This window comes from Heptranchias perlo, chromosome 21, assembly GCF_035084215.1.
Source record: "Heptranchias perlo isolate sHepPer1 chromosome 21, sHepPer1.hap1, whole genome shotgun sequence".
NCBI lineage: Eukaryota > Metazoa > Chordata > Chondrichthyes > Hexanchiformes > Hexanchidae > Heptranchias > Heptranchias perlo.
In genome coordinates, this window is record NC_090345.1 from 50,315,641 (window position 1) to 50,340,592 (window position 24,952).

Genomic DNA, 24,952 nt, shown 5'->3' on the forward strand with positions numbered 1-24,952 from the left:
AGTGGGGTGGTAATGGGACAAGTAAAGAAACAAAAGATGGGTCCAGAGAAGGTGTAAATGTTACAGCAGAATAGCAGAGGGGGAGGGAAGCATGGAAAATCTGGCAAAAGGGACCTGGAATGTGTCCCCAACGACCGCATAGGGAATCCCCACCCCAAACACCAGCCCACACCTCCTCCACTCCCCCCGGGCCGTGTACCGATAGGGAATCCCCACCCCAAACACCAGCCCACACCTCCTCCACTCCCCCCGGGCCGTGTCCCAATAGGGAATCCCCAGCCCACACCTCCTCCACTCCCCCCGGGCCGTGTAACGATAGGGAATCCCCAGCCCACACCTCCTCCACTCCCCCCGGGCCGTGTACCGATAGGGAATCCCCAGCCCAAACACCAGCCCACACCTCCTCCACTCCCCCGGGCCGTGTAACGATAGGGAATCCCCAGCCCACACCTCCTCCACTCCCCCCGGGCCGTGTACCGATAGGGAATCCCCAGCCCAAACACCAGCCCACACCTCCTCCACTCCCCCTGGGCCGTGTACCAATAGGGAATCCCCAGCCCACACCTCCTCCACTCCCAGTGGCTCTGGTGCAGCCATCCACCATTAGCTGCACCTGCTGCCCAAGAGAAAATGAGAGCAGTGGTTAAGATCTGAAGTTACTCTGGGGTGGGGATCCTCTATCGGTACCCCTGGGGTCTACTTGCCTTTCTTCCGCCACATTCTTGGGCCACGACAACACTCTCCATTTTGCCAGATTTTCCATGCATCTCTTCCCCCCTCTGCTATTCTGCTGTAACCGTTTACACCTCCGCTGGACACATCTTTTGTTTCTTCTGCGATGCTCCCTCTGCACTCTTCCATCAAACACTCCCAGGGCAGCTACAGTGCAGGTTAGATACAGAGTAAAGCTCCCTCTACACTGTCCAATCAAACACTCCCAGGGCAGCTACAGTGCGAGTTAGATACAGAGTAAAGCTCCCTCTACACTGTCCCATCAAACACTCCCAGGGCAGGTACAGCACGGGTTAGATACAGAGTAAAGTTCCCTCTACACTGTCCCATCAAACACTCCCAGGGCAGGTACAGCACGGGTTAGATACAGAGTAAAGTTCCCTCTACACTGTCCCATCAAACACTCCCAGGGCAGGTACAGCACGGGTTAGATACAGAGTAAAGCTCCCTCTACACTGTCCCATCAAACACTCCCAGGGCAGGTACAGCACGGGTTAGATACAGAGTAAAGTTCCCTCTACACTGTCCCATCAAACACTCCCAGGGTAGGCACAGCACCTCTTCAGATACAGAGTAAAGCTCCCTCTACAGGTTAAACACAAAGTAAAGCTCGCTGTGCACTGTTCCATCAAACACTCCCAGGGCAGGCAAACTGTGGTTTAGATGCATCCTATCGCTGTCCCTATGTTTTCATTCTGGAATCCTTTACATTAAGAATTTAATTTTTTAAAAACTTTATTTGTGTTATTCCTTCACATTGATGTTTATTATTTAATTTAAACTGGGGGACGATTATAAGTATCCTTAATAAGTTCCACTTTGGATTGAGGGGAAAACCCTCGGGAATGAAATATTTTGTAACCAAATGAAATTCATCGCTATGATCAAACTGGTCAAGAAAGGAGGCAGAGAGAAAACAGGAGCTGCAGGCCAGTTAGCCTGACATCAGTCGTCAGGAAAATGCCGGAATCCATTATTAAGGGAGTGGTAACAGGGCACTTAGAAAATCATAATATGTTTAGGCAGATTCGACATGGTTTTATGAAAGGGAAATTGTGTTTGACTAATCTAGTGGAGTTTTTTGAGGTTGTAACTAGCAGGATAGATGAAGGGGAACCAGTGGATGTCGTATATGTGGTCCCACATAAAAGGTTGTTACACAAGGTAAGGGCTCATGGGGTTGGGGGTAATATATTAGCATGGATAGAGGATTGGTTAAAGGACAGAAAACAGAGTACGAATAAATGGGTCATTCTCAGGTTGGCAGGCTGTAACTAGTGGAGTGCCGCAAGGATCAGTGCTTGGGCCTCAGCTATTTACAATCTATATTAATGACTTAGATGAAGGGACTGAGTGTAATGTATCCAAGTTTGCCGACGATACAAAGCTAGATGGGAAAGTAAGCTGTGAGGAGGACACAAAGAGCCTGCAAAGGGATATAGGCAGATTAATTGAGTGGGCAAGAAGATGGCAGATGGAGTATAATGAGGGGAAATGTGAGGTAGGAAGACTAGAAAAACAGAATATTTTTTAAATGGTGAGAAACGATAAAATGTTGGTGTTCAAAGACACTTGGGTGTCCTCATATAAGAAACACAAAAAGTTAGTATGCAGGTACAGCAAGCAATTAGGAAAACAAATGGCATGTTGGTCTTTATTGCAAGGGGGGTTGGAGTACAAGAGAAAGGAAGTCTTACTACAATTGTACAGGGCTTTAATGAGACCTCACCAGGAGTACTGTGTACAGTTCTGGTCTCCTTATCTAAGGAAGGATATACTTGCCTTAGAGGCGGTACAGTGAAGTTCACTAGATTAATTCTTGGGATGAGAGGGTTGTCCTGTGAGGAGAGATTGAGTAGAATGGGCCTATACTCTCTGGAGTTTAGAAGAATGAGAGGTGATCTCATTGAAACATATAAGATTATTAGGGGGTTTGACAGGGTAGATGCTGAGAGATTGTTTCCCCTGGCTGGAGAGTCTAGAACTAGGGGGCATAGTCTCAGGATAAGGGGTCGGCCATTTAAGACCGAGATGAGGAGGAATTTCTTCACTCAGAGGGTTGTGAATCTTTGGAATTCTCTACCCCAGAGGTCTGCGGATGCTCAGTCTTGAATATGTTTGAGGCTGAGATAGATAGATTTTTGGACTCTAGGGGAATTAAGGGATATGGGGATCTGACGGGAAAGTGGAGTTGAGGTTGAAGATCAGCCATGATCGGATTCCTGCTCCAGTTTCTTATGTTCTTAACCAGTTGCTTTCAGAACCAGGTTTGTGGAAATGTGGCCAATGTTGCCGTACATGGTGTAATTGCCCTTTGATGTGTGTTCGATACTGGTTTCTGCAAATAGGGAAAATTTGTTACGGAGAAATGGAACGTAATAACAAAGAGAAAAGCCTGGGACTGGACAGTGTGAGAATGTACTGACCCAAGGAACAGTATAGCACATGCTCGCCAAGTGATTGCGGGCTGATCAGACCCACACAAGGGCTGTACCGGGTTATTAGCGATGTCTATGATGTGGTGTTTTACAAGATTCGTTCCTTCAAAGTCTCCACCTCTCAGGAATGTCACGGAGCTCATAGCTCCACCCCTCGGGTGTAGATATAGTACGGCTCTTGCTGGCTGCACTTGTAAACAATACCGGATATTTCCTGCACCCCATTACTTCCATCAATCGTGACCGCTGCTTACAAACATTTCCAAATTTGTGGAAGTGTTTGGGTCGGTGACTTCAGTCTTTTCAATTGTTGGGGCGGTGAGTTGGGCACTTGGGGAGAGGGTTGTCCGTGACCAGGGTCTCTCGACTGTTGGGAGAGTGACCAAAGTCTCTCGAGTGTCGGGGGGAGAGTGACGGGGGGTGAGAGAGTGAGCTGGGTGGCGGGGGGAGAGTGAGTGAGCTGGGTCTCTCGACTGTTGGGAGAGTGACCAGGGTCTCTCGAGTGTTGGGGGGAGAGTGAGCTGGGTGTCTCGACTGTTGGGAGAGTGAGCTGGGGGGAGAGTGTCGGGGGGAGAGAGAGTGAGCTGGGGGGAGAGTGACGGGGGGAGAGTGAGTGAGCTGGGTGGCGGGGGGAGAGTGAGTGAGCTGGGTGGTGGGGGGAGAGTGAGTGAGCTGGGTGGTGGGGGGAGAGTGAGTGAGCTGGGTGGTGGGGGGAGAGTGAGTGAGCTGGGGGGAGAGTGTCGGGGGGAGAGAGAGTGAGCTGGGTGGTGGGGGGAAGAGTGAGTGAGCTGGGTGGTGGGGGGAGAGAGAGTGAGCTGGGGGGAGAGTGTCGGGGGGAGAGAGAGTGAGCTGGGTGGTGGGGGGAGAGAGAGTGAGCTGGGGGGAGAGTGTCGGGGGGAGAGAGAGTGAGCTGGGTGGTGGGGGGAGAGAGAGTGAGCTGGGGGGAGAGTGTCGGGGGGAGAGAGAGTGAGCTGGGTGGTGGGGGGAGAGTGAGTGAGCTGGGTGGTGGGGGGAGAGAGAGTGAGCTGGGGGGAGAGTGTCGGGGGGAGAGAGAGTGAGCTGGGTGGTGGGGGGAGAGAGAGTGAGCTGGGGGGAGAGTGTCGGGGGGAGAGAGAGTGAGCTGGGTGGTGGGGGGAGAGAGAGTGAGCTGGGGGGAGAGTGTCGGGGGGAGAGAGAGTGAGCTGGGTGGTGGGGGGAGAGAGAGTGAGCTGGGGGGAGAGTGTCGGGGGGAGAGAGAGTGAGCTGGGTGGTGGGGGGAGAGAGAGTGAGCTGGGGGGAGAGTGTCGGGGGGAGAGAGAGTGAGCTGGGTGGTGGGGGGAGAGAGAGTGAGCTGGGGGGAGAGTGTCGGGGGGAGAGAGAGTGAGCTGGGTGGTGGGGGGAGAGTGAGTGAGCTGGGGGGAGAGTGTCGGGGGGAGAGAGAGTGAGCTGGGTGGTGGGGGGAGAGTGAGTGAGCTGGGTGGTGGGGGGAGAGTGAGTGAGCTGGGTGGTGGGGGGAGAGTGAGTGAGCTGGGTGTCGGGGGGAGAGTGAGTGAGCTGGGTGTCGGGGGGAGAGTGAGTGAGCTGGGTGTCGGGGGGAGAGTGAGTGAGCTGGGTGTCGGGGGGAGAGTGAGTGAGCTGGGTGTCGGGGGGAGAGTGAGTGAGCTGGGTGTCGGGGGGAGAGAGAGTGAGCTGGGTGTCGGGGGGAGAGTGAGTGAGCTGGGTGTCGGGGGAGAGAGAGTGAGCTGGGTGTCGGGGGAGAGAGAGTGAGCTGGGTGTCGGGGGGAGAGAGAGTGAGCTGGGTGTCGGGGGGAGAGAGAGTGAGCTGGGTGTCGGGGGGAGAGAGAGTGAGCTGGGTGTCGGGGGGAGAGAGAGTGAGCTGGGTGTCGGGGGGAGAGAGAGTGAGCTGGGTGTCGGGGGGAGAGAGAGTGAGCTGGGTGGTGGGGGGAGAGTGAGTGAGCTGGGGGGAGAGTGAGTGAGCTGGGTGGTGGGGGGAGAGTGAGTGAGCTGGGTGGTGGGGGGAGAGTGAGTGAGCTGGGTGGTGGGGGGAGAGAGAGTGAGCTGGGGGGAGAGTGAGTGAGCTGGGTGGTGGGGGGAGAGTGAGTGAGCTGGGGTTCCTGCTCTACACATACTCCCCAGTCCGCACCCTGAGATTGAGTTGGGGAGGGACGGGTCCGAGTGCCCTTGTTGGAAATGAGCAGCGCGGAGGGGGCCGAGCTGAATGAGACCGTGTCCAGTGCCAATGGGACCCTGGGCAATGTGTTCGCCCAGCCGGCCTGGCAGGTGTGTCTCTGGGCTATCGCTTACTCGGTTATCGTGCTGACCGCTGTGTGCGGCAATGTGATCGTGGTCTGGATCATCCTGGCCCATCGGCGGATGCGGACCGTCACCAACTACTTTCTGGTCAACTTGGCCGTGGCAGACGCCTCCATGGCCGCCTTTAACACCGCCTTCAACTTCATCTACGCCGTGCACAATGACTGGTACTTCGGCCTCCACTACTGCCGCTTCCAGAACTTGCTGCCCATCACTGCCGTGTTCGCCAGCATCTACTCAATGACAGCCATCGCCCTGGACAGGTAAGGAGCGGAGAGACCCGGGACCGGTCCAACCCCCGGCACCGGCCCGGGACCGGTCCAACCCCCGGCACCGGCCCGGGACCGGTCCAACCCCCGGCACCGGCCCGGGACCGGTCCAACCCCCGGCACCGGCCCGGGACCGGTCCAACCCCCGGCACCGGCCCGGGACCGGTCCAACCCCCGGCACCGGCCCGGGACCGGTCCAACCCCCGGCACCGGCCCGGGACCGGTCCAACCCCCGGCACCGGCCCGGGACCGGTCCAACCCCCGGCACCGGCCCGGGACCGGTCCAACCCCCGGCACCGGCCCGGGACCGGTCCAACCCCCGGCACCGGCCCGGGACCGGTCCAACCCCCGGCACCGGCCCGGGACCGGTCCAACCCCCGGCACCGGCCCGGGACCGGTCCAACCCCCGGCACCGGCCCGGGACCGGTCCAACCCCCGGCACCGGCCCGGGACCGGTCCAACCCCCGGCACCGGCCCGGGACCGGTCCAACCCCCGGCACCGGCCCGGGACCGGTCCAACCCCCAAGGGCACCACTCAAAAGAGTATAAACTGAAAGGAGAGGGAGCCGGGACCGCCGGCTCACTGATTGCACTAGTGTCGGTTTAAATCTTTAGACTCCGTTCCTAGAGCCGGCTTCAGTCCTGTTCCCAGACTGTTTCTCGGGTCGGTTTGATTATTGGGGCTGGTGCCCATTTCTTGTCTGTTTAAAGTGAAGGGATGAAATAACCAACTCACGGAACTCCAGTAACCCCATCTCAACAGGTGTTGGGGTGACTGATTTTTCACAATGTGGGCTGTCCACGCCAATCTCGCTCGTTTTTAAAGGATCGGGTATGACTTATTCAGGGAATGAGACTCTTGTCTGAGGTCCCTGTTCGGAGCTCCTGCCTTAACTTTTCTTTCTATGGATCTCTCATTTCTCCAGTTCCGGGAGAGTATCTTGGCGACGTAGCTCCGCAGTGACTTCTAACTTTTACTGCAAATTCTGTCAAATAGCGGGACTTTGTGATAATTCATATTTCTAATGGGGGCGGGAGGGGAACAAATGTCTCCAGTTAGCAATGAAAAAATAACCCAACAAACATCACAGCGCCATCAAAAGGACAGTCCCAGCCCGCGAAGCACAAGTAGTGTAGTGATTACTATATGGAATCAGTAATCCAGTCCTTGCCAATTGGGAAATTAAATTCAGTAATTTGTTGATAAAATTATTTTGGACCTAGCACCAAAAAGCGGCTGTTTTGCTGTAAAAACCCATCTTCCACGAGTGGAATCTGCCACCCCTACAGTGACTCCAGTCCCACCTTACAGTGGCCTGCCGCCATCACCTTCTCAGTGCAGCTCAAGAGTGGGGAAACAATCAGATCAGAATACACAATTAGTGAGCATTGAGGAAGGCACGGGTTAACCAAGGACAGCCAACAGGTATTTGTTAAAGGCAAGTTATGTTTGATAATCTAATAGAGATTTTTGAAGAAGTGACCGAATGGATAAAGGGAATACTGTAGATGTAGAGTATATGTATTTTCAGAAAATGTCCAATAAGGTGCCTCACAGGCATGCAGTACAAGAGGAAATGTAGCAACATGGATAGGAAACAAAACAAAATGGGTGTTTCTTAAATTGGAGAAGGGTTGGAAGTGATGTACCCCAGAGGTCAGCCTCTTTCTTTTTAACTGGCTCTTACAAATCATTTGTGTTTATATATCAACCTGGAAATCCACAGCCTCTCTCTGGCTGATTAGAAAGTGCGACTTTCAGTGGAGGAGGAAAGATGGGTGACAGTGGGGAACGGCAGAAAGGAAAGATTAGAACAGGACTTACTGCTGCTTTCAGACATTTAAAGCTTCAGCTTCCTGTGGGAAAAGTGCAGATTCTGGGCAGGACCATGAATGGGCCCAACAAGCAAGGAGTGGCGCATGGCGGAGATTAGCAACACAGCTAGAAATGCAGTAGTGAGAGTGGGATTCAATTGTTAGAGGGGCTGACAACATCTTTTACAGTTCAGACTGACAGTCTCAGATATGCTTTGTTGCCTTCCAAGTGTTGGGTAATGGGTATATCACACAGACTGGAGAAGACTGTGCACTGGGAGGGAGACCTGCCAGTTAACCTGGTCCATGTGGAGACCAGTGATGTTGGTAAAGGCAGGCCTGAAGCCCTGCATTAATTTAGATTGGGAAACATGTTTAGGAGCCGGACTTCATGACAGGTAACCTCAGGATTACTTCCCCAGCCATGTGCTGAAATAGGGAAGGAGAGGGGAATTCGGGAGATCAAATCCATGGCTAAAGAAGTGATGTCAGGAAGAGAGATTCTATTTTGGGCATTGGTACCATTCCTAGGACAGATGGAGGTATTCCGCCAGCACTGATGTACTGGCAAAACGGTTAAATAGGGAAGTGATGAGGTATTTAAACTCGGGAGAGTGGGGGGAGGTCTGGGAAATTTAAACCAACCAGTATCCGCTATTAGAGAAAGGAGAAATGGATCAAATATGTAGGCAAATTTCTGAGAAGTGCAACAAAAATAGGGCAGTAAGAGTAGGAGATTTCAACTACCCTAATATTAATTGGGATACAATCAGTGCAAAAGGTATAGAGGGTGCAGAGTTGTTAAATTGCATTCAGGAGAACTTTTTTAGCCAGTACGTAGCAAGCCCAAGAAGTGGGGGGGGGGGGCAGTTCTGGATTTAGTTCTAGAGAATGAAGCTGGGCAGGTGGAAGGAATATCAGTGGGAGAGCATTTTGGTGGTAGTGATTATAACTCAGTTACATTTAGTATAGTTATGGAAAAGGACAAAAAACAGGAGTAAAAGGAGTATAAGGGATTTAGGGGTTCAGGTACATAGATCATTGAAGTATCATGAACAGGTGCAGAAAATAATCAAGAAGGCAAATGGAATGTTGGCCTTTATATCTCGAGGACTAGAGTACAAGGGGGCAGAAGTTATGCTGCAGCTATACAAAACCCTGGTTAGACTGCACCTGCAGTACTGTGAGCAGTTCTGGGCACCGCACCTTCGGAAGGACACATTGGCCTTGGAGGGAGTGCAGCGTAGGTTTACTAGAATGATACCCGGACTTCAAGGGTTAAGTTACGAGGAGAGATTACACAAATTGGGGTTGTATTCTCTAGCGTTTCGAAGGTTAAGGGGTGATCTGATCGAAGTTTATAAGATATTAAGGGGAACAGATAGGGTGGATAGAGAGAAACTATTTCCGCTGGTTGGGGATTTTAGGAGTAGGGGGCACAGTCTAAAAATTAGAGCCAGACCTTTCAGGAGTGAGATTAGAAAACATTTCGACACACAAAGGGTTGTAGAAGTTTGGAACTCTCTTCCGCAAACAGCAATTGATACCAGCTCAATTGCTAAATTTAAATCTGAGATGGATAGCTTTTTGGCAACCAAAGGTATTAAGGGATATGGGCCAAAGGCAGGTATATGGAGTTAGCTCACTGATCAGCCATGATCTTATCAAATGGCGGAGCAGGCACAAGGTTCTGAATGGCCTACTCCTGTTCCTATGTTCCTATAAAAGTTCTAAATTGGGGAAAGGCCAATTTTACAAAGCTGAGAAGTGATTTAGCAAAAGTAGACTGGAAACAGTGACTTGAAGTGGCTGAGTAGTGGGAGGCATTCAAGGGGTTCAGAGTAAACATGTTCCCACAAAGAAAAAGGGTGGGACTGCCAAATCTAGAGCCCCCTGGATGACAAGGAGCATACAGGGTAAGATAAGGCAAAAAAGAGAAGCTTATGTCAGACACCAAGAGCTCAATACTGCAGAAAGCCTAGAGGAGTATAGAAAGTGCAGGGGTGAAACTAAAAAGGAAATTAGGAAAGCAAAGAGAGGGCATGAAAAAATACTGGCACGTAAAATTAAGGAAAACCCAAAAATGTTTTATAAATACATAAAGAGCAAGAGGATAACTAAGGAAAGAGTAGGGCCTAGTAGAGACCAAAAAGGTAACCTATGTGTGGAGGGGGAAGATGTGGGTATGGTTCTTAATGAATACTTTGCGTCTGTCTTCACAAAAGAGGGGGACGATGCAGAGATTGTAGTTGAGGAGGAGTGTGAAATATTGGATGGGATAAACATAGTGAGAGAGGAAGTATTAAAGAGGGTTTAGCATCTTTGAAAGTAGATAAATCGCCAGGCCCGGATGAAATGTATCCCAGGCTTTTAAGAGAAGCAAGGGAGGGAACAGCAAAGGCTCTGACCATCATTTTCCAATCCTCCCTGTCTACAGGCGTGGTCTGTAGATCAAGGACGGTCAGCATGGATTTGTTAAGGGAAGGTTGTGTCTGACTAACTTGATTGAATTTTTTGAGGAGGTAACAATGAGGGTCGATGTGTAGTGTAGTGTACATGGATTTGGTGTAGCGTACATGGATTTTAGTAAGGCATATGACAAGGTCCCACATGGCAGACTGGTCAAAAAAGTAAAAGCCCATCGGATCCAAAGGAAAGTGGCTAGTTGAATTCAAAATTGGTTCAGTGGCAGGAAGCAAAGGGTAATGGTTGACGGGTGTTTTTGTGACTGGAAGGCTGTTTCCAGTGGGGTTCCGCAGGGCTAGGTCCCTTGCTTTTTGTGGTATATATTAATGATTTGGACTTGAATGTCGGGGGCTTGATCAAGAAGTTTGCAGATGATACAAAAATTGGCCGTGTGGTTGAGAGTGAGGAGGAAAGCAGGAAGCTATCAATGGACTGGTCAGGTGGGCAGAAAAGTGGTAAATGGAATTCAATCCAGAGAAGTGTGAGGTAATGCATTTGGGGAGGGCAAACAAGGCAAGGGAATACACAATAAATGGGAGGATCCTGAGAGGTGTAGAGGAACAAAGGGACCTTGGAGTGCATGTCCACAGATCCCTGAAGGTAGATAAGGTGGCTAAAAAGGCATCTGGGATACTTTCCTTTATTAGCCGAGGCATAGAATATAAGAGCGGGGAGGTTATGCGAGAACTGTTAAAAAAAAAACATTGGTTAGGCCACAGCTTGAGTACTGAATACAGTTCTGGTCACCACATTACAGGAAAGATGTGATTGCACTAGAGAGAGTACAAAGGAGATTTACGAGGATGTTGCCAGGGCTGGAGAATTTTAGCTATGAGAAAAGATTGGATAGGATGGGGTTGTTTTCTTTGGAACAAAGGAGGCTGAGGGGAGATTTAATTGAGGTATGTAAAGTTATGAAGGGCCTAGATAGTGGATAGGGAGGACCTATTTCCCTTAGCAGAGAGGTTAATAACCAGGGGCATAGATTTAAAGTAATAGGTAGAAGGATTAGAGGGGAGCTGATGAGAATTTTTTCACCCAGAGGGTGGTGGGGGTCTGGAACTCACTGCCTGAAAGGGTGGTAGAGCAGAAACCCTCAACTCATTTAAAAAGTACTTGGCTGTGCACCTGAAGTGCGGTAACCTACAGGGATACGGACCAAGTGCTGGAAAGTGGGATTAAGCGGGATGTCTCTTTTTCGGCCCGCACAGACACAATGGGCTGAATGACCTCCTTCGGTGCCGTAACTTTCTATGATTCTATGAGGATAATAGTCATGAAAAAAACTGTTTGCTAAGAGGGTCCTGGAGGAATAACATCAACTGGACTAGATATAAACGAGGAAAAGGCTGAAATGAATGTAGCTGGACAAGAATGGAAAATAAACATATTGGGATATAATAGATTTAGAGGTTTAGAAAAGGTAAGATAGGAGGCGGAGGGGCAATATTGGTAAAATAGTGAACTCGTGCTATAGAGAGTGTTGATGTAGGCAAGGAAGGTGTACAGGCACAGTCAATGTGATCGGAGCTCAAAGATAAAAAGGGCTTCCGTTCGTATGGGTTCGGGTTGCCATCCTCCCGGATTTTCCAGGAGTTTCCTGGAACCGAGGATCGATTTCCTGGGTACTGCTGCTAGCCGCCCGGCAGAAAAGTACTTCTTTGTATTGGTGATTCGCCCCTCCATCGACTGGAGCTGCACTCTGCACTGCAACAATAGCTGCTCAAAGAACACCCCTCAAGCTCAATTCAAGCAGGTAAAGTCCGTGCAGTAATAGATAGTACATTGTGGGACAGAACCTTGCAGGAGCGTCAAGGTTCAGCTGTTAGGGAAGCTCCTTCACTATTCTTCATTCCTCACCTTCTGGAGCCTCGAGTCTCTTAATTTTGTGACCTTTGTACAATCGCTTTGTACTCATTGCAGTCCAGTCTCATGCAAGAGGCTCTGGCCCTCTGCTGTCAGCCTGGACTGGAAGTTAATGGTACTCATGCCGTGCAGTTCAATTGCATTTCTATTTGTGATAGAGTGTCAGCTTGTGTTCAACACCGACTGTGATCAGTTGTGACATTTAGTAAAGTACAGTCTCTTTATAACATGCCTTGGAACAATATAGGAACATAGGAACAGGAGTAGGCCATTCAGCCCCTCGTGCCTGCTCCGCCATTTGATAAGATTATGGCTGATCTGTGATCTAACTCCATATACCTGCCTTTGGCCCATATCCCTTAATACCTTTGGTTGCCAAAAAGCTATCCATCTCGGCTTTAAATTTAGCAATTGAGCTAGTATCGATTGCCGTTTGCGGAAGGGGGTTCCAAACTTCTACAACCCTTTGTGTAGAAATGTTTTCTAATCTCACCCCTGAAAGGTCTGGCTCTAATTTTTAGACTGTGCCCCCTACTCCTAGAATCCCCAACCAGCGGAAATAGTTTCTCTCTATCCACCCTATCTGTTCCCCTTAATATCTTTTAAACTTCGATCAGATCACCCCTTAACCTTCGAAACTCCAGAGAATACAACCCCAATTTGTGTAATGTCTTCTCGTAACTTAACCCTTGAAGTCTGGGTATCATTCTAGCAAACCTGCGCTGCACTCTCTCCAAGGCCAATATGTCCTTCCGAAGGTGCGGTGTCCAGAACTGCTCACAGTACTGCAGGTGTGGTCTAACCAGGGTTTTGTATAGCTGCAGCATAACTTCTGCCCCCTTGTACTCCAGTCCTCTAGATATAAAGGCTAGCATTCCATTAGCCTTCTTGATTATTTTCTGCACCTGTTCATGACACTTCAATGATCTATGTACCTGAACCCCGAAGTCCCTTTGGACATCCACTGTTTTTAACTTTTTACCATTTAGAAAGTACCCTGTTCTATCCTTTTTTGATCCAAAGTGGATGACCTCACATTTGTCGACATTGAATTCCATTTGCCACAGTTTTGCCCATTCACCTAATCTATCAATATCGCTTTGTAATTTTATGTTTTCATCTACACTGCTTACAATGCCACCGATCTTTGTGTCATTGGCAAACTTGGATATGAGACTTTCTATGCCTTCACCTAAGTCATTAATAAATATTGTGAATAATTGAGGCCCCAAGACAGATCCCTGCGGGACTCCACTAGTCACATCCTGCCAATGTGAGTACCTACCCATTATCCCAACTCTCTGTCGCCTTTCGCTCAGCCAACTTCCTAACCAAGTCTGTACTTTTCCCTCTATTCCATGGGCTTCTATCTTAGCTAACAGTCTCTTATGTGGGACCTTATCAAATGCCTTCTGGAAGTCCATATAAATAACATCCGTTGACATTCCCCTGTCCACTACTTTAGTCACCTCTTCAAAAAATTCAATCAGGTTTGTCAGGTACGACCTACCTTTCACAAATCCATGCTGGCTCTCTCTGATTAACTGAAAATTCTCGGTGTTCAGTCACCCTATCCTTAATTATAGACTCCAGCATTTTCCCCACAACAGATGTTAGGCAAACTGGTCTATAATTTCCCGATTTCCCTCTCTCTCCTTTCTTAAAAAGTGGAGTGATATGTGCAATTTTCCAATCTAGAGGGACAGTCCCTGAATCTAGAGAACTTTGAAAGATTGTAGTTAGGGCATCTGCAATGTGCTCACCTACTTCCTCTAAAACCCTGGGATGGAAACCATCTGGTCTTGGGGATTTGTCACTCTTTAGTGCTATTATTTTCTTCATTACTGTTGCTTTACTTATGTTAATTTTATCGAGTCCCTATCCCCGATTCAATATTAGTTTTCTTGGGATTTCCGGCATGCTATCCTCTTTTTCTACTGTAAATACTGACGCAAAGTAATTGTTCAACATGTCCGCCATTTTCCCATTGTCAATGACAATATTCCCACTTTCAGTTTTTAAGGGGCCAACACTGCTCCTGACCACCCTCTTTTTCCTAATATAACTATAAAAGTTCTTCGTATTGGTTTTGATATCCCTTGCAAGTTTCTTTTCATGCACTCTTTTTGTAGCTCTTACTATCTGCTTTGTGACCCTTTGTTGATCTTTGTATCATTCCCATTCGCCAGGATCTGTGCCATTTTTTGCCTTTTTGTATGCCTTTTCCTTATGTCTTATACTGTCCCTTACCTCTTTAGTTGTCCATGGCTGTTTTTTTTGGCAAGTAGAGTTCTTGCCCTTCAGGGGTATAAACTGATTCTGTATCACGTTAAATGTTTCTTTAAACATTTCCCACTGATCATCAGTCGTTTTACCCATTAACAGATTTGCCCAGTTTACTGTGGACAGTCTCTGTCTCATCCCATTGAAGTCGGCCTTACCCAAGTCTAGAATCTTAGCTGATTCACTTTTTTCCCTTTCAAACACTACATTGAACTCGATCATGTTATGATCGCATGGATAAATGTTCGCGTACGATTAAGCCGTTAACTAAATCTGGTTCATTACTCATTACTAAATCTAGTATGGCTTGCCCCCTTGTTGCCTCTAGGACGTACTGCTGTAGAAAACTATCCCAGACACACTCAAGAAATTCACTACCTTTCTGACAGTTGCTAGTCTGCTTTTCCCAATCTATGTGAAGGTTAAAGTCCCCCATTAAGACCACTATGCCTTTCTTACACGCTTGTCTAATCTCTGCATTTATACAATCTAGCACTTCAGAGCTGCTGCCAGGGGTCCTATACACAACTCCCACTATAGTCTTAGATCCTTTCCTATTTCTCAATTCAACCCATAAGGTCTCTGTTGGCTGCTTACCTCTCGTTATAACCTCCTTTATCATTGAAGTGATTTCATCTCTAACCATTAAGGCTACTCCTCCCCATCTTCCATTTTCCCTATCTCTCCTGTAAACCTTATAACCCGGTATATTTAGTTCCCAATGCTGACCATCCTGCAGCCATGTCTCAGTAAATAGCTGTCATGTCATACCCTCCAATTTGAATTTGAACCTGTAGTTCATTTAATTTATTCCTTATACTCTGTGCATTTGAATATAGAACTTAGTTGGGCCACACACCCTAGCCTGACCTTCAGCTTTGATGCTGGGTTAATCGCCTTACTTGATCTGTAGTGTCTAAAGTACACTTTCTTTCTGCTGCTCTACGCTTTTCCCTTTCACTTGTTCTTGAACAACTGTTTGTACTGTTTGTATTGTAAATTTCCCCTGGGTCTTCCCCTCTCTTGCTGCTCTCAACTTTATTTCCTTCTGACTCCCCACTCAGGTTCCCATCCCCCTGCCACTCCAGTTTAAACCTTCCCCAACAGCACTAGCAAACACCCCCGCGAGGACATTGGTCTCGATCCTGCTTGGGTGTAACCCATCTCGCTTGTACAGGTCCCACCTTCCCCATAACCGGTCCCAATGTCCCGGGAATCTAAATCCCTCTCTCCTACACCATCCCTGCAGCCACGCATTCATCCGGTCTATTCTCCTGTTCCTATACTCACTGGATCTGGTTCTGAGTAATGAAATCGATCAGATAGATAAACTAAATGCGGGTGAGCACCTTGGCAATAGTGACCAGAGGATGATCCTTTCCAAGAGTCTGAAACAAATCCTTTTTTGCTTTAGTTACTTATTTGCACAAGAAACACTTGGGGAGACAGTCCTGAGCCACAATGAAAATCACAGTAGGAGAGAGAATTCCTCTGATCCTTATACATAGAAAAATTCTAAATGGCTTTATGAAAACCTCCTCTGCTATTTCTAGCAAAACTGCAAGAATGCTATGATAGAGTAACAGAACATTTACTAAAGGACTAGCACTGACAGAAAAGTGTGACCCAAAATTGGGACAACAGGAATTAAGATTTGTGAGCCAATGGCGAGCACCCTGCGGAAGGTTTTTTAATATATCGATTATAAACAGGGTGGGCTTGGAGGTGGCCATGTGATCAAATGTCACATGATCAAACCTCCAGGAATATGTCTAACAACCAGAGTTGGCAACCCTCGTAGAGGGTGTATTACAGACCTCCAAATTGTATGCAAGAAATGGATAAGAAAATCTGCAGTCAGATTAGAGAGATGAGTTGAAATAATGAACCTATAGTTCAGGGAGATTTTTATTATAGCCTTATTGATTAGGACAGAAAGGGAGTAAATGGAGAAATTGGAATGGAATTCCTAAAATGTGCATAGGACTTCTTCGTCAAGCAGTATGTTAGTCAGTCCACAAGGGCAAAGGCATTGCTGGATCTGGTTCTGAGTAACGAAATCGATCAGGTTGATAAACTAAATGCGGGTGAGCACCTTGGCAATAGTGACCAGAGTATGATGTGGCCTAAGATCCAACTAGAAAGTGAAAAAGTCATTACAAAAACTAGAACAGCAGAATGAATTTTAGAAAGATGAGGAGCAGGCTAGCTGAGGTGAGGTGGAAGGAGAAATTAGCACAGGACTAGAGCAGCAATGGGATGCTTTTTAAAAAAGGAGATTGTCAGGTACAGAATAAGTATATTCCATTTAAAATAGGAAGGAAACTACTAATAGTTTTAGGATGCCTTGGATAAATAAAGTTGAATTGAAGAAATATGAGGATTATAATAATCATAGAATCATAGAATCATAGAAGTTACAACATGGAAACAGGCCCTTCGGCCCAACATGTCCATGTCGCCCAGTTTATACCACTAAGCTAGTCCCAATTTCCTGCACTTGGCCCATGTCCCTCTATACCCATCTTACCCATGTAACTGTCCAAATGCTTTTTAAAAGACAAAATTGTACCCGCCTCTACTACTGCCTCTGGCAGCTCGTTCCAGACACTCACCACCCTTTGAGTGAAAAAATTGCCCCTCTGGACCCTTTTGTATCTCTCCCCTCTCACCTTAAATCTATGCCCCCTCGTTATAGACTCCCCTACCTTTGGGAAAAGATTTTGACTATCGACCTTATCTATGCCCCTCATTATTTTATAGACTTCTATAAGATCACCCCTTAACCTCCTACTCTCCAGGGAAAAAAGTCCCAGTCTGTCTAACCTCTCCCTATAAGTCAAACCATCAAGTCCCGGTAGCATCCTAGTAAATCTTTTCTGCACTCTTTCTAGTTTAATAATATCCTTTCTATAGTAGGGTGACCAGAACTGTACACAGTATTCCAAGTGTGGCCTCACCAATGCCCTGTACAACTTCAACAAGACATCCCAACTCCTGCATTCAATGTTCTGATCAATGAAACCAAGCATGCCGAATGCCTTCTTCACCACCCTATCCACCTGTGACTCCACTTTCAAGGAGCTATGAACCTGTACTCCTAGATCTCTTTGTTCTATAACTCTCCCCAACGCCCTACCATTAACGGAGTAGGTCCTGGCCCGATTCGATCTACCAAAATGCATCACCTCATATTTATCTAAATTAAACTCCATCTGCCATTCATCGGCCCACTGGCCCAATTTATCAAGATCCCGTTGCAATCCTGGATAACCTTCTTCACTGTCCACAATGCCACCAATCTTGGTGTCATCTGCAAACTTACTAACCATGCCTCCTAAATTCTCATCCAAATCATTAATATAAATAACAAATAACAGCGGACCCAGCACCGATCCCTGAGGCACACTGCTGGACACAGGCATCCAGTTTGAAAAACAACCCTCGACAACCACCCTCTGTCTTCTGTCGTCAAGCCAATGTTGTATCCAATTGGCTACCTCACCTTGGATCCCGTGAGATTTAACCTTATGTAACAACCTACCATGCGGTACCTTGTCAAAGGCTTTGCTAAAGTCCATGTAGACCATGTCTACTGCACAGCCCTCATCTATCTTCTTGGTTACCCCTTCAAAAAACTCAATCAAATTCGTGAGATGATTTTCCACTCACAAAACCATGCTGACTGTTCCTAATCAGTCCCTGCCTCTCCAAATGCCTGTAGATCCTGTCTCTCAGAATACCCTCTAACAACTTACCCACTACAGATGTCAGGCTCACCGGTCTGTAGTTCCCAGGCTTTTCCCTGCCGCCCTTCTTAAACAAAGGCACAACATTTGCTACCCTCCAATCTTCAGGCACCTCACCTGTAGCGGTGGATGATTCAAATATCTCTGCTAGGGGACCCGCAATTTCCTCCCTAACCTCCCATAACGTCCTGGGATACATTTCATCAGGTCCCGGAGATTTATCTACCTTGATGCGCGTTAATACTTCCAGCACCTCCCTCTCTGTAATATGTACACTCCTCAAGACATCACTATTTATTTCCCCAAGTTCCCTAACATCCATGCCTTTCTCAACCGTAAATACCGATGTGAAATATTCATTCAGGATCTCACCCATCTCTTGTGGTTCCGCACATAGATGACCTTGTTGATCCTTAAGAGGCCCTACTCTCTCCCTAGTTACTCTTTTTTGCCCTTTATGTATTTGTAGAAGCTCTTTGGATAATGAAAAAACTAAAGGAAAACATGAGAAAATAAGTAGAGGTTGGGAACAGGATAAGGAAAGCTAAGAGGGAATATGAGGGGAAAATTTCAAACAACATCAAAAGGAATAGTAAGGTCTTTTATAAATATATCGGTAAAAAGAGAATTTTTAGGGTGAGGTGGGACCCCTGAGAGGAGAGGATTGTCAATTTTTAGGTGATAATAAAATGGCGGAGGTATTTAATAAGTGCTTTGCATTGGTCTTTACTAAAGAGAAGAATATTGGAGAGGAGGTGAACCCTAAAGTGGTTGAGAGCAAGATGACAATATTAGGATAAAAGGAACATTTTAGATAAGTTAGTTAAGCTAAAGGAAGACAACATGCCAGGACCCTATGGGATACATCCAAGGAACCTGAGGGAGGAAATTGCTGATGCGTAGAAATTATATTTCCTGGTTGTATTGAGTCGATATGTGGCAGAGACTGGAGAGTGGCCAATGGAGTACCCATTTTTATAAAGGAGACAGAGCAAATGCGGGTAATTACAGGACAGTTAGCTTAATATTTGTGGCAGGGAAAATGTAATTATAGAACATTAGGAACAGGTGTAGTCCATTCAGCCCTTCGTGCCTGTTCCGCCATTCAATTAGATCATGACTGATCTGTACCTGAACTCCTATAACCTGCTTTTGGTCCATATCCCTTGATACCCTTACCTAACAAAATCTATTGATCTCAGTCTGAAAAATTTAAATTGACCCCCAGCATCTACAGACTTTTGGAGGAGAGAGTTCCAGATTTCCACTACCCTTTATGTGAAAATTCTTTCCTGACTTCACCTCTGAATGGCCTAGCTCTAATTTTAAGATTGTTCCCTCTTGTTCTGGAGTACCTCACCAGAGGAAATAGCTTCTCTGAATCTACTTTATCGAATCCTTTTAACATTTTAAACACGTCGATTAGATCACCCCTCAACCTTCTAAATTCAAGGGAATTCAAGTTTATGCAACCAATCGTCATAACTTAACCCGTTAAGCCCTGGTATTATCCTGATGAATCTGCACTGCACCCCCTCCAAAGCCAATATATCTTTCCTGAGGTTCATTGCCCAAAATTGAACGCAGTACTCTGGATAGGGTCTGACCAAGATTCTGTACAACTGAAGCATCACTCCCTTCTCCCCTTGTATTCCAGCCCCCTTGAGAAAAAGGCTAACATTCCATTAGCTTTTTTGATTACTTTTGTATCTGTGCACTAGCTTTTAGTGATTTCTGTACATCGACTCCTAACTCTCTCCGCAGTTCCAAGCTTCTCACCATTAAGAACATATTTTGGTTTGTCTTTCTCAGATCCAACCTCACACTTGTTCACGTTAAAGTCCATAATTTTGCCCACTTTTGTCCCTTTGCGACTTCCTGCTCCAATCTGCACTACTTACAGCCCCTCCTAATTTATTGTCATCTGCAAACTTGGATATGAAGCTCTCTATCCCGTCTTCCAAGTCGTTAATTTTTTTTTTATTCGTTCATGGGATGTTGGCATCGCTGGCAAGGCCAGCATTTATTGCCCATCCCTAATTGCCCTTGAGAAGGTGGTGGTGAGCCGCCTTCTTGAACCGCTGCAGTCCGTGTGGTGACGGTTCTCCCACAGTGCTGTTAGGAAGGGAGTTCCAGGATTTTGACCCAGCGATGATGAAGGAACGGCGATATATTTCCAAGTTGGGATGGTGTGTGACTTGGAGGGGAACGTGCAGGTGGTGTTGTTCCCATGTGCCAGCTGCTCTTGTCCTTCTAGGTGGTAGAGGTCGCGGGTTTGGGAGGTGCTGTCAAAGAAGCCTTGGCGAGTTGCTGCAGTGCATCGTGTGGATGGTACACACTGCAGCCACAGTGCGCCGGTGGTGAAGGGAGTGAATGTTTAGGGTGGTGGATGGGGTGCCAATCAAGTGGGCTGGTTTGTCCTGGATGGTGTTGAGCTTCTTGTATTGTTGGCGCTGCACTCATCCAGGCAAGTGGAGAGTATTCCATCACACTCCTGACTTGTGCCTTGATGGTGGAAAGGCTTTGGGGAGTCAGGAGGTGATTCACTCGCCGCAGAATACCCAGCCACTGACCTGCTCTTGCAGCCACAATATTTATATGGCTGGTCCAGTTAAGCTTCTGGTAAATGGTGACCCCCAGGATGTTGATGGTGGGGGATTCGGCGATGGTAATGCCGTTGAATGTCAAGGGGAGGTGGTTGGACTCTCTCTTGTTGGAGATGGTCATTGCCTGGCACTTGTCTGGCGCGAATGTTACTTGCCACTTATCAGCCCAAGCCTGGATGTTGTCCAGGTCTTGCTGCATGCGGGCACAGACTGCTTCATTATCTGAGGGGTTGCGAATGGAACTGAACACTGTGCAATCATCAGCGAACATCCCCATTTCTGTCCTTATGATGGAGGGAAGGTCATTGATGAAGCAGCTGAAGATGGTTGAGCCTAGGACACTGCCCTGAGGAACTCCTGCAGCAATGTCCTGGGGCTGAGATGATTGGCCTCCAACAACCACTACCATCTTCCTTTGTGCTACGTATGACTCCAGCCACTGGAGGGTTTTCCCCCTGATTCCCATTGACTTCAATTTTACTAGGGCTCCTTGGTGCCACACTCGGTCAAATGCTGCCTTGATGTCAAGGGCAGTCACTCTCACCTCTCCTCTGGAATTCAGCTCTTTTGTCCATGTTTGGACCAAGGCTGTAATGAGGTCTGGAGCCGAGTGGTCCTGGTGGAGCCCAAACTGAGCATCAGTGAGCAGATTATTGGTGAGTATGTGCCGCTTGATAGCACTGTCGACGACACCTTCCATCACTTTGCTGATGATTGAGAGTAGACTGATGGGGCGGTAATTAGCCGGATTGGATTTGTTCTGCTTTTTGTGGACAGGACATACCTGGGCAATTTTCCACATTGTCGGGTAGATGCCAGTGTTGTAGCTGCACTGGAACAGTTTGGCTCGATGCGCAGCTAGTTCCGGACGGAGCACAAGACTTCAGCACAACAGCCGGGATGTTGTTGGGGCCCATATCCTTTGCTGTATCCAGTGCACTCAGCCGTTCCTTGATATCATGTGGAGTGAATCGAGTTGGCTGAAGACTGGCTTCTGTGATGGTGGGGATATCGGGAGGAGGCCGAGATGGATCATCCACTCGACACTTCTGGCTGAAGATGGTTGCAAACGCTTCAGCCTTGTCTTTTGCACTCACGTGCTGGACTCCGCCATCATTGAGCATGGGGATGTTTACAGAGCCTCCTCCTCCTGTTAGTTGTTTAATTGTCCACCACCATTCCCAACTGAATGTGGCAGGACCGCAGAGTTTTGATCTGATCCGTTGGTTGTGGAATAGCTTAGCTCTGTATATAGCATGTTGCTTCCGCTGTTTAACATGTATGTAGTCCTGAGTTGTAGCTTCACCAGGTTGGCACCTCATTTTTAGGTATGCCTGATGCTGCTCCTGGAATGTTCTTCTGCACTCCTCATTGAACCAGGGTTGATCCCCTGGCTTGTTGGTAATGGTAGATTGAGGAATATGCCAGGCCATGAGGTTACAGATTGTGCTGGAATACAATTCTGCTGTTGCTGATGGCCCACAGCGCCTCATGGATGCCCAGTTTTTAGCTGCTAGATCTGTTCTGAATCTATCCCATTTAGCATGGTGATCGTGCCATACAACACGTTGGATGGTGTCCTCAGTGCGAAGACGGGATTTCGTCTCCACTTGGACTGTGCGGTGGTCACTCCTACCAATACTGTCATGGACAGATGCATTTGCGACAGGTAGATTGGTGAGGACGAGGTCAAGTAAGTTTTTCCCTCGTGTTGGTTCGCTCACCACCTGCCGCAGGCCCAGTCTGGCAGCTATGTCCTTCAGGACTCAGCCAGCTCGGTCAGTAATGGTGCTACCGAGCCACTCTTAGTGATGGATGTTGAAGTCCCCCACCCAGAGTACATTCTGTGCCCTTGCTACCCTCAGTGCTTCCTCCAAGTAATAAGTATAGTATAAAGCTGAGGCCCCAGTACAGATCCTTGGGGGACACCATCAATCACATTCCGCCAATCAGAGTACAATCCCTTTATCCCTACCAATTTCCAACCCAAGTCAAAACTACTCCAATTCCATGCATTCTCACTTTTGGCAACAATCTTTTGTTTGGAACTTTATCAAAAGCCCCTGGAAATCCATATAGATAACATCCATAGACACTCCCTTGTCTATCTTATTAGTGACTTCCTCAAAAAATGTAACCAGATTAGTCAGACATGATTTACCTTCAACAAATCCATGCTGGCTCTCTCTGATCAGCTCATATTTGTTCAAGTGCTCAGTCGCTCTGTCCTTAATGACAGATTCTATTAGCTTCCCCACAACTGACGTAAAACTGACAAGCCTGCAGTTACCTGGTTTCTTTTTCCCACCCTTCTCAAATAATGAAGTGACATTAGCAATTTTGCAATCTAATGGCACAATTCTCGAATCAATGGAGCTTTGAAAGATTATAACTAACACCTCTGCAATTTCCTTACCTACTTCTTTTAACACCCTGGGATGGAAGACATCACGTCCTAGATATTTGTCCATTCTAAGTTCAATTATTTTCAACATTACCATTTTTTTTTACTAATATTGAATGCAATCCCCTTGATTTATTTTTAGCTTCCCTACTGTTACTGTTATTTTATCCTCTTCCTCCACTGAATTCATTCAATAAATTCACTCATGTCCTTTAGGGAAGGAAACCTGCCGTCCTTACCTGGTCTGGCCAATATGTGACTCCAGACCCACAGCAATGTAGTTGATTCTTAATTGCCCTCTGAAATGGCCTAGCAAGCCACTCATTTCGACAATCTCGCTAAAAAAAGTAATAATAAGAATAAAACAGGACGGACCACCCGGCTTTGGACCACTAGGCACCGGACACGACAAAGGCAAACCATGCCCAGTCGACCCTGCAAAGTCATCCTCACGATCATCTGGGGATTTGTGCCAAGATTGGGAGAGCTGTCCCACAGACGAGTCAAGCAACAGCCTGATATAGCCTTACTCACAGAATCATACCTTTCAGCCAACGTCCCAGACTCTTCCATCACCATCCCTGGGTATGTCCTGTCACACTGGCAGGACAGACCCACCAGAGGTGGCGGTACAGTGATAAACAGTCAGAAGGGAGTGGCCCTGGGAGTCCTCAACATTGACTCCAGACCCCATGAAATCTCATGGCATCAGGTCAAACATGGGCAAGGAAACCTCCTACCGCCCTCCCTCAGCTGATGAATCAGCCCTCCTCCATGTTGAGCACCAATTGGAGGAAGCACTGAGGGTAGCAAGGGCACAGAATGTACTCTGGGTGGGGGACTTCAAAGTCCATCACCAAGAGTGGCTCGATAGCACCACTACTGACCGAGCTGGCCGAGTCCTGAAGGACATAGCTGCCAGACTGGGCCTGTGGCAGGTGGTGAGTGAACCAACACGAGGGAGAAACCTACTTGACCTCGTCCTCACCAATCCACCTGTCGCAGATGCATCTGTCGATGACAGCATCGGTAGGAGTGACCACCGCACAGTCCTTGTGGAGACGAAGTCCTGTCTTCACACTGAGGACACCGTCCAATGTGTTGTGTGGCACTATCTCCGTGCTAAATGGGATAGATTCAGAACAGATGTAGCAGCTCAAAATTGGGCATCCATGAGGTGCTGTGGGCCATCAGCAACAGCAGAATTGTATTCCAGCACAATCTGTAACCTCATGTCCTGGCATATTCCTCACTCTACCATTACCAACAAGCCAGGGGATCAACCCTGGTTCAATGAGGAGTGTAGAAGAGCATGCCAGGAGCAGCACTAGGCGTACCTAAAAATGAGGTGCCAACCTGGTGAAGCTACAACTCAGGACGACATGCATGCTAAACAGCGGAAGCAACATGCTATAGACAGAGCTAAGCGATTCCACAACCAACGGGTCAGATCAAAGCTCTGCAGTCCTGCCACATCCAGTCGTGAATGGTGGTGGACAATTAAACAACTAATGGGAGGAGGAGGCTCTGTAAACATCCCCATCCTCAATGATGGCGGAGTCCAGCACGTGAGTGCAAAAGACAAGGCTGAAGCGTTTGCAACCATCTTCAGCCAGAAGTGCGGAGTGGATGATCCATCTCAGCCTCCTCCCGATATCCCCACCATCACAGACTCCAGTCTTCAGCCAATTCGATTCACTCCACGTGATATCAAGAAACGGCTGAGTGCACTGGATACAGCAAAGGCTATGGGCCCCGACAACATCCCGGCTGTAGTGCTGAAGACTTGTGCTCCGGAACTAGCCGCACCTTCAGCCAAGCTGTTCCAGTAGAGCAACAACACTGGCATCTACCCGACAATGTGGAAAATTGCCCAGGTATGTCCTGTCCCAAAAAAAGCAGGACAAATCCAATCCGGCCAATAACCGCCCCATCAGTCTTACACTCAATCATCAGCAAAGTGATGGAAGGTGTCGTCGACAGTGCTATCAAGCGGCACTTACTCACCAATAACCTGCTCACCGATGCTCAG

General features: G+C 47.7%; 1 protein-coding gene across 1 annotated transcript in view; it reads left to right on the forward strand.

Moving 5' to 3' along the window:
* The first annotated feature begins 5,244 nt into the window (after positions 1-5,244).
* tacr2 (tachykinin receptor 2) overlaps positions 5,245-24,952 on the forward strand; it is a 116,128-nt gene continuing 96,420 nt past the window's right edge. Inside the window, exon 1 of the mRNA XM_068002777.1 lies at positions 5,245-5,725. Within this exon, the coding sequence (XP_067858878.1) occupies positions 5,340-5,725 (386 nt within the window). The 5' untranslated portion in view covers positions 5,245-5,339. The remainder of the gene's footprint in view (positions 5,726-24,952) is intronic.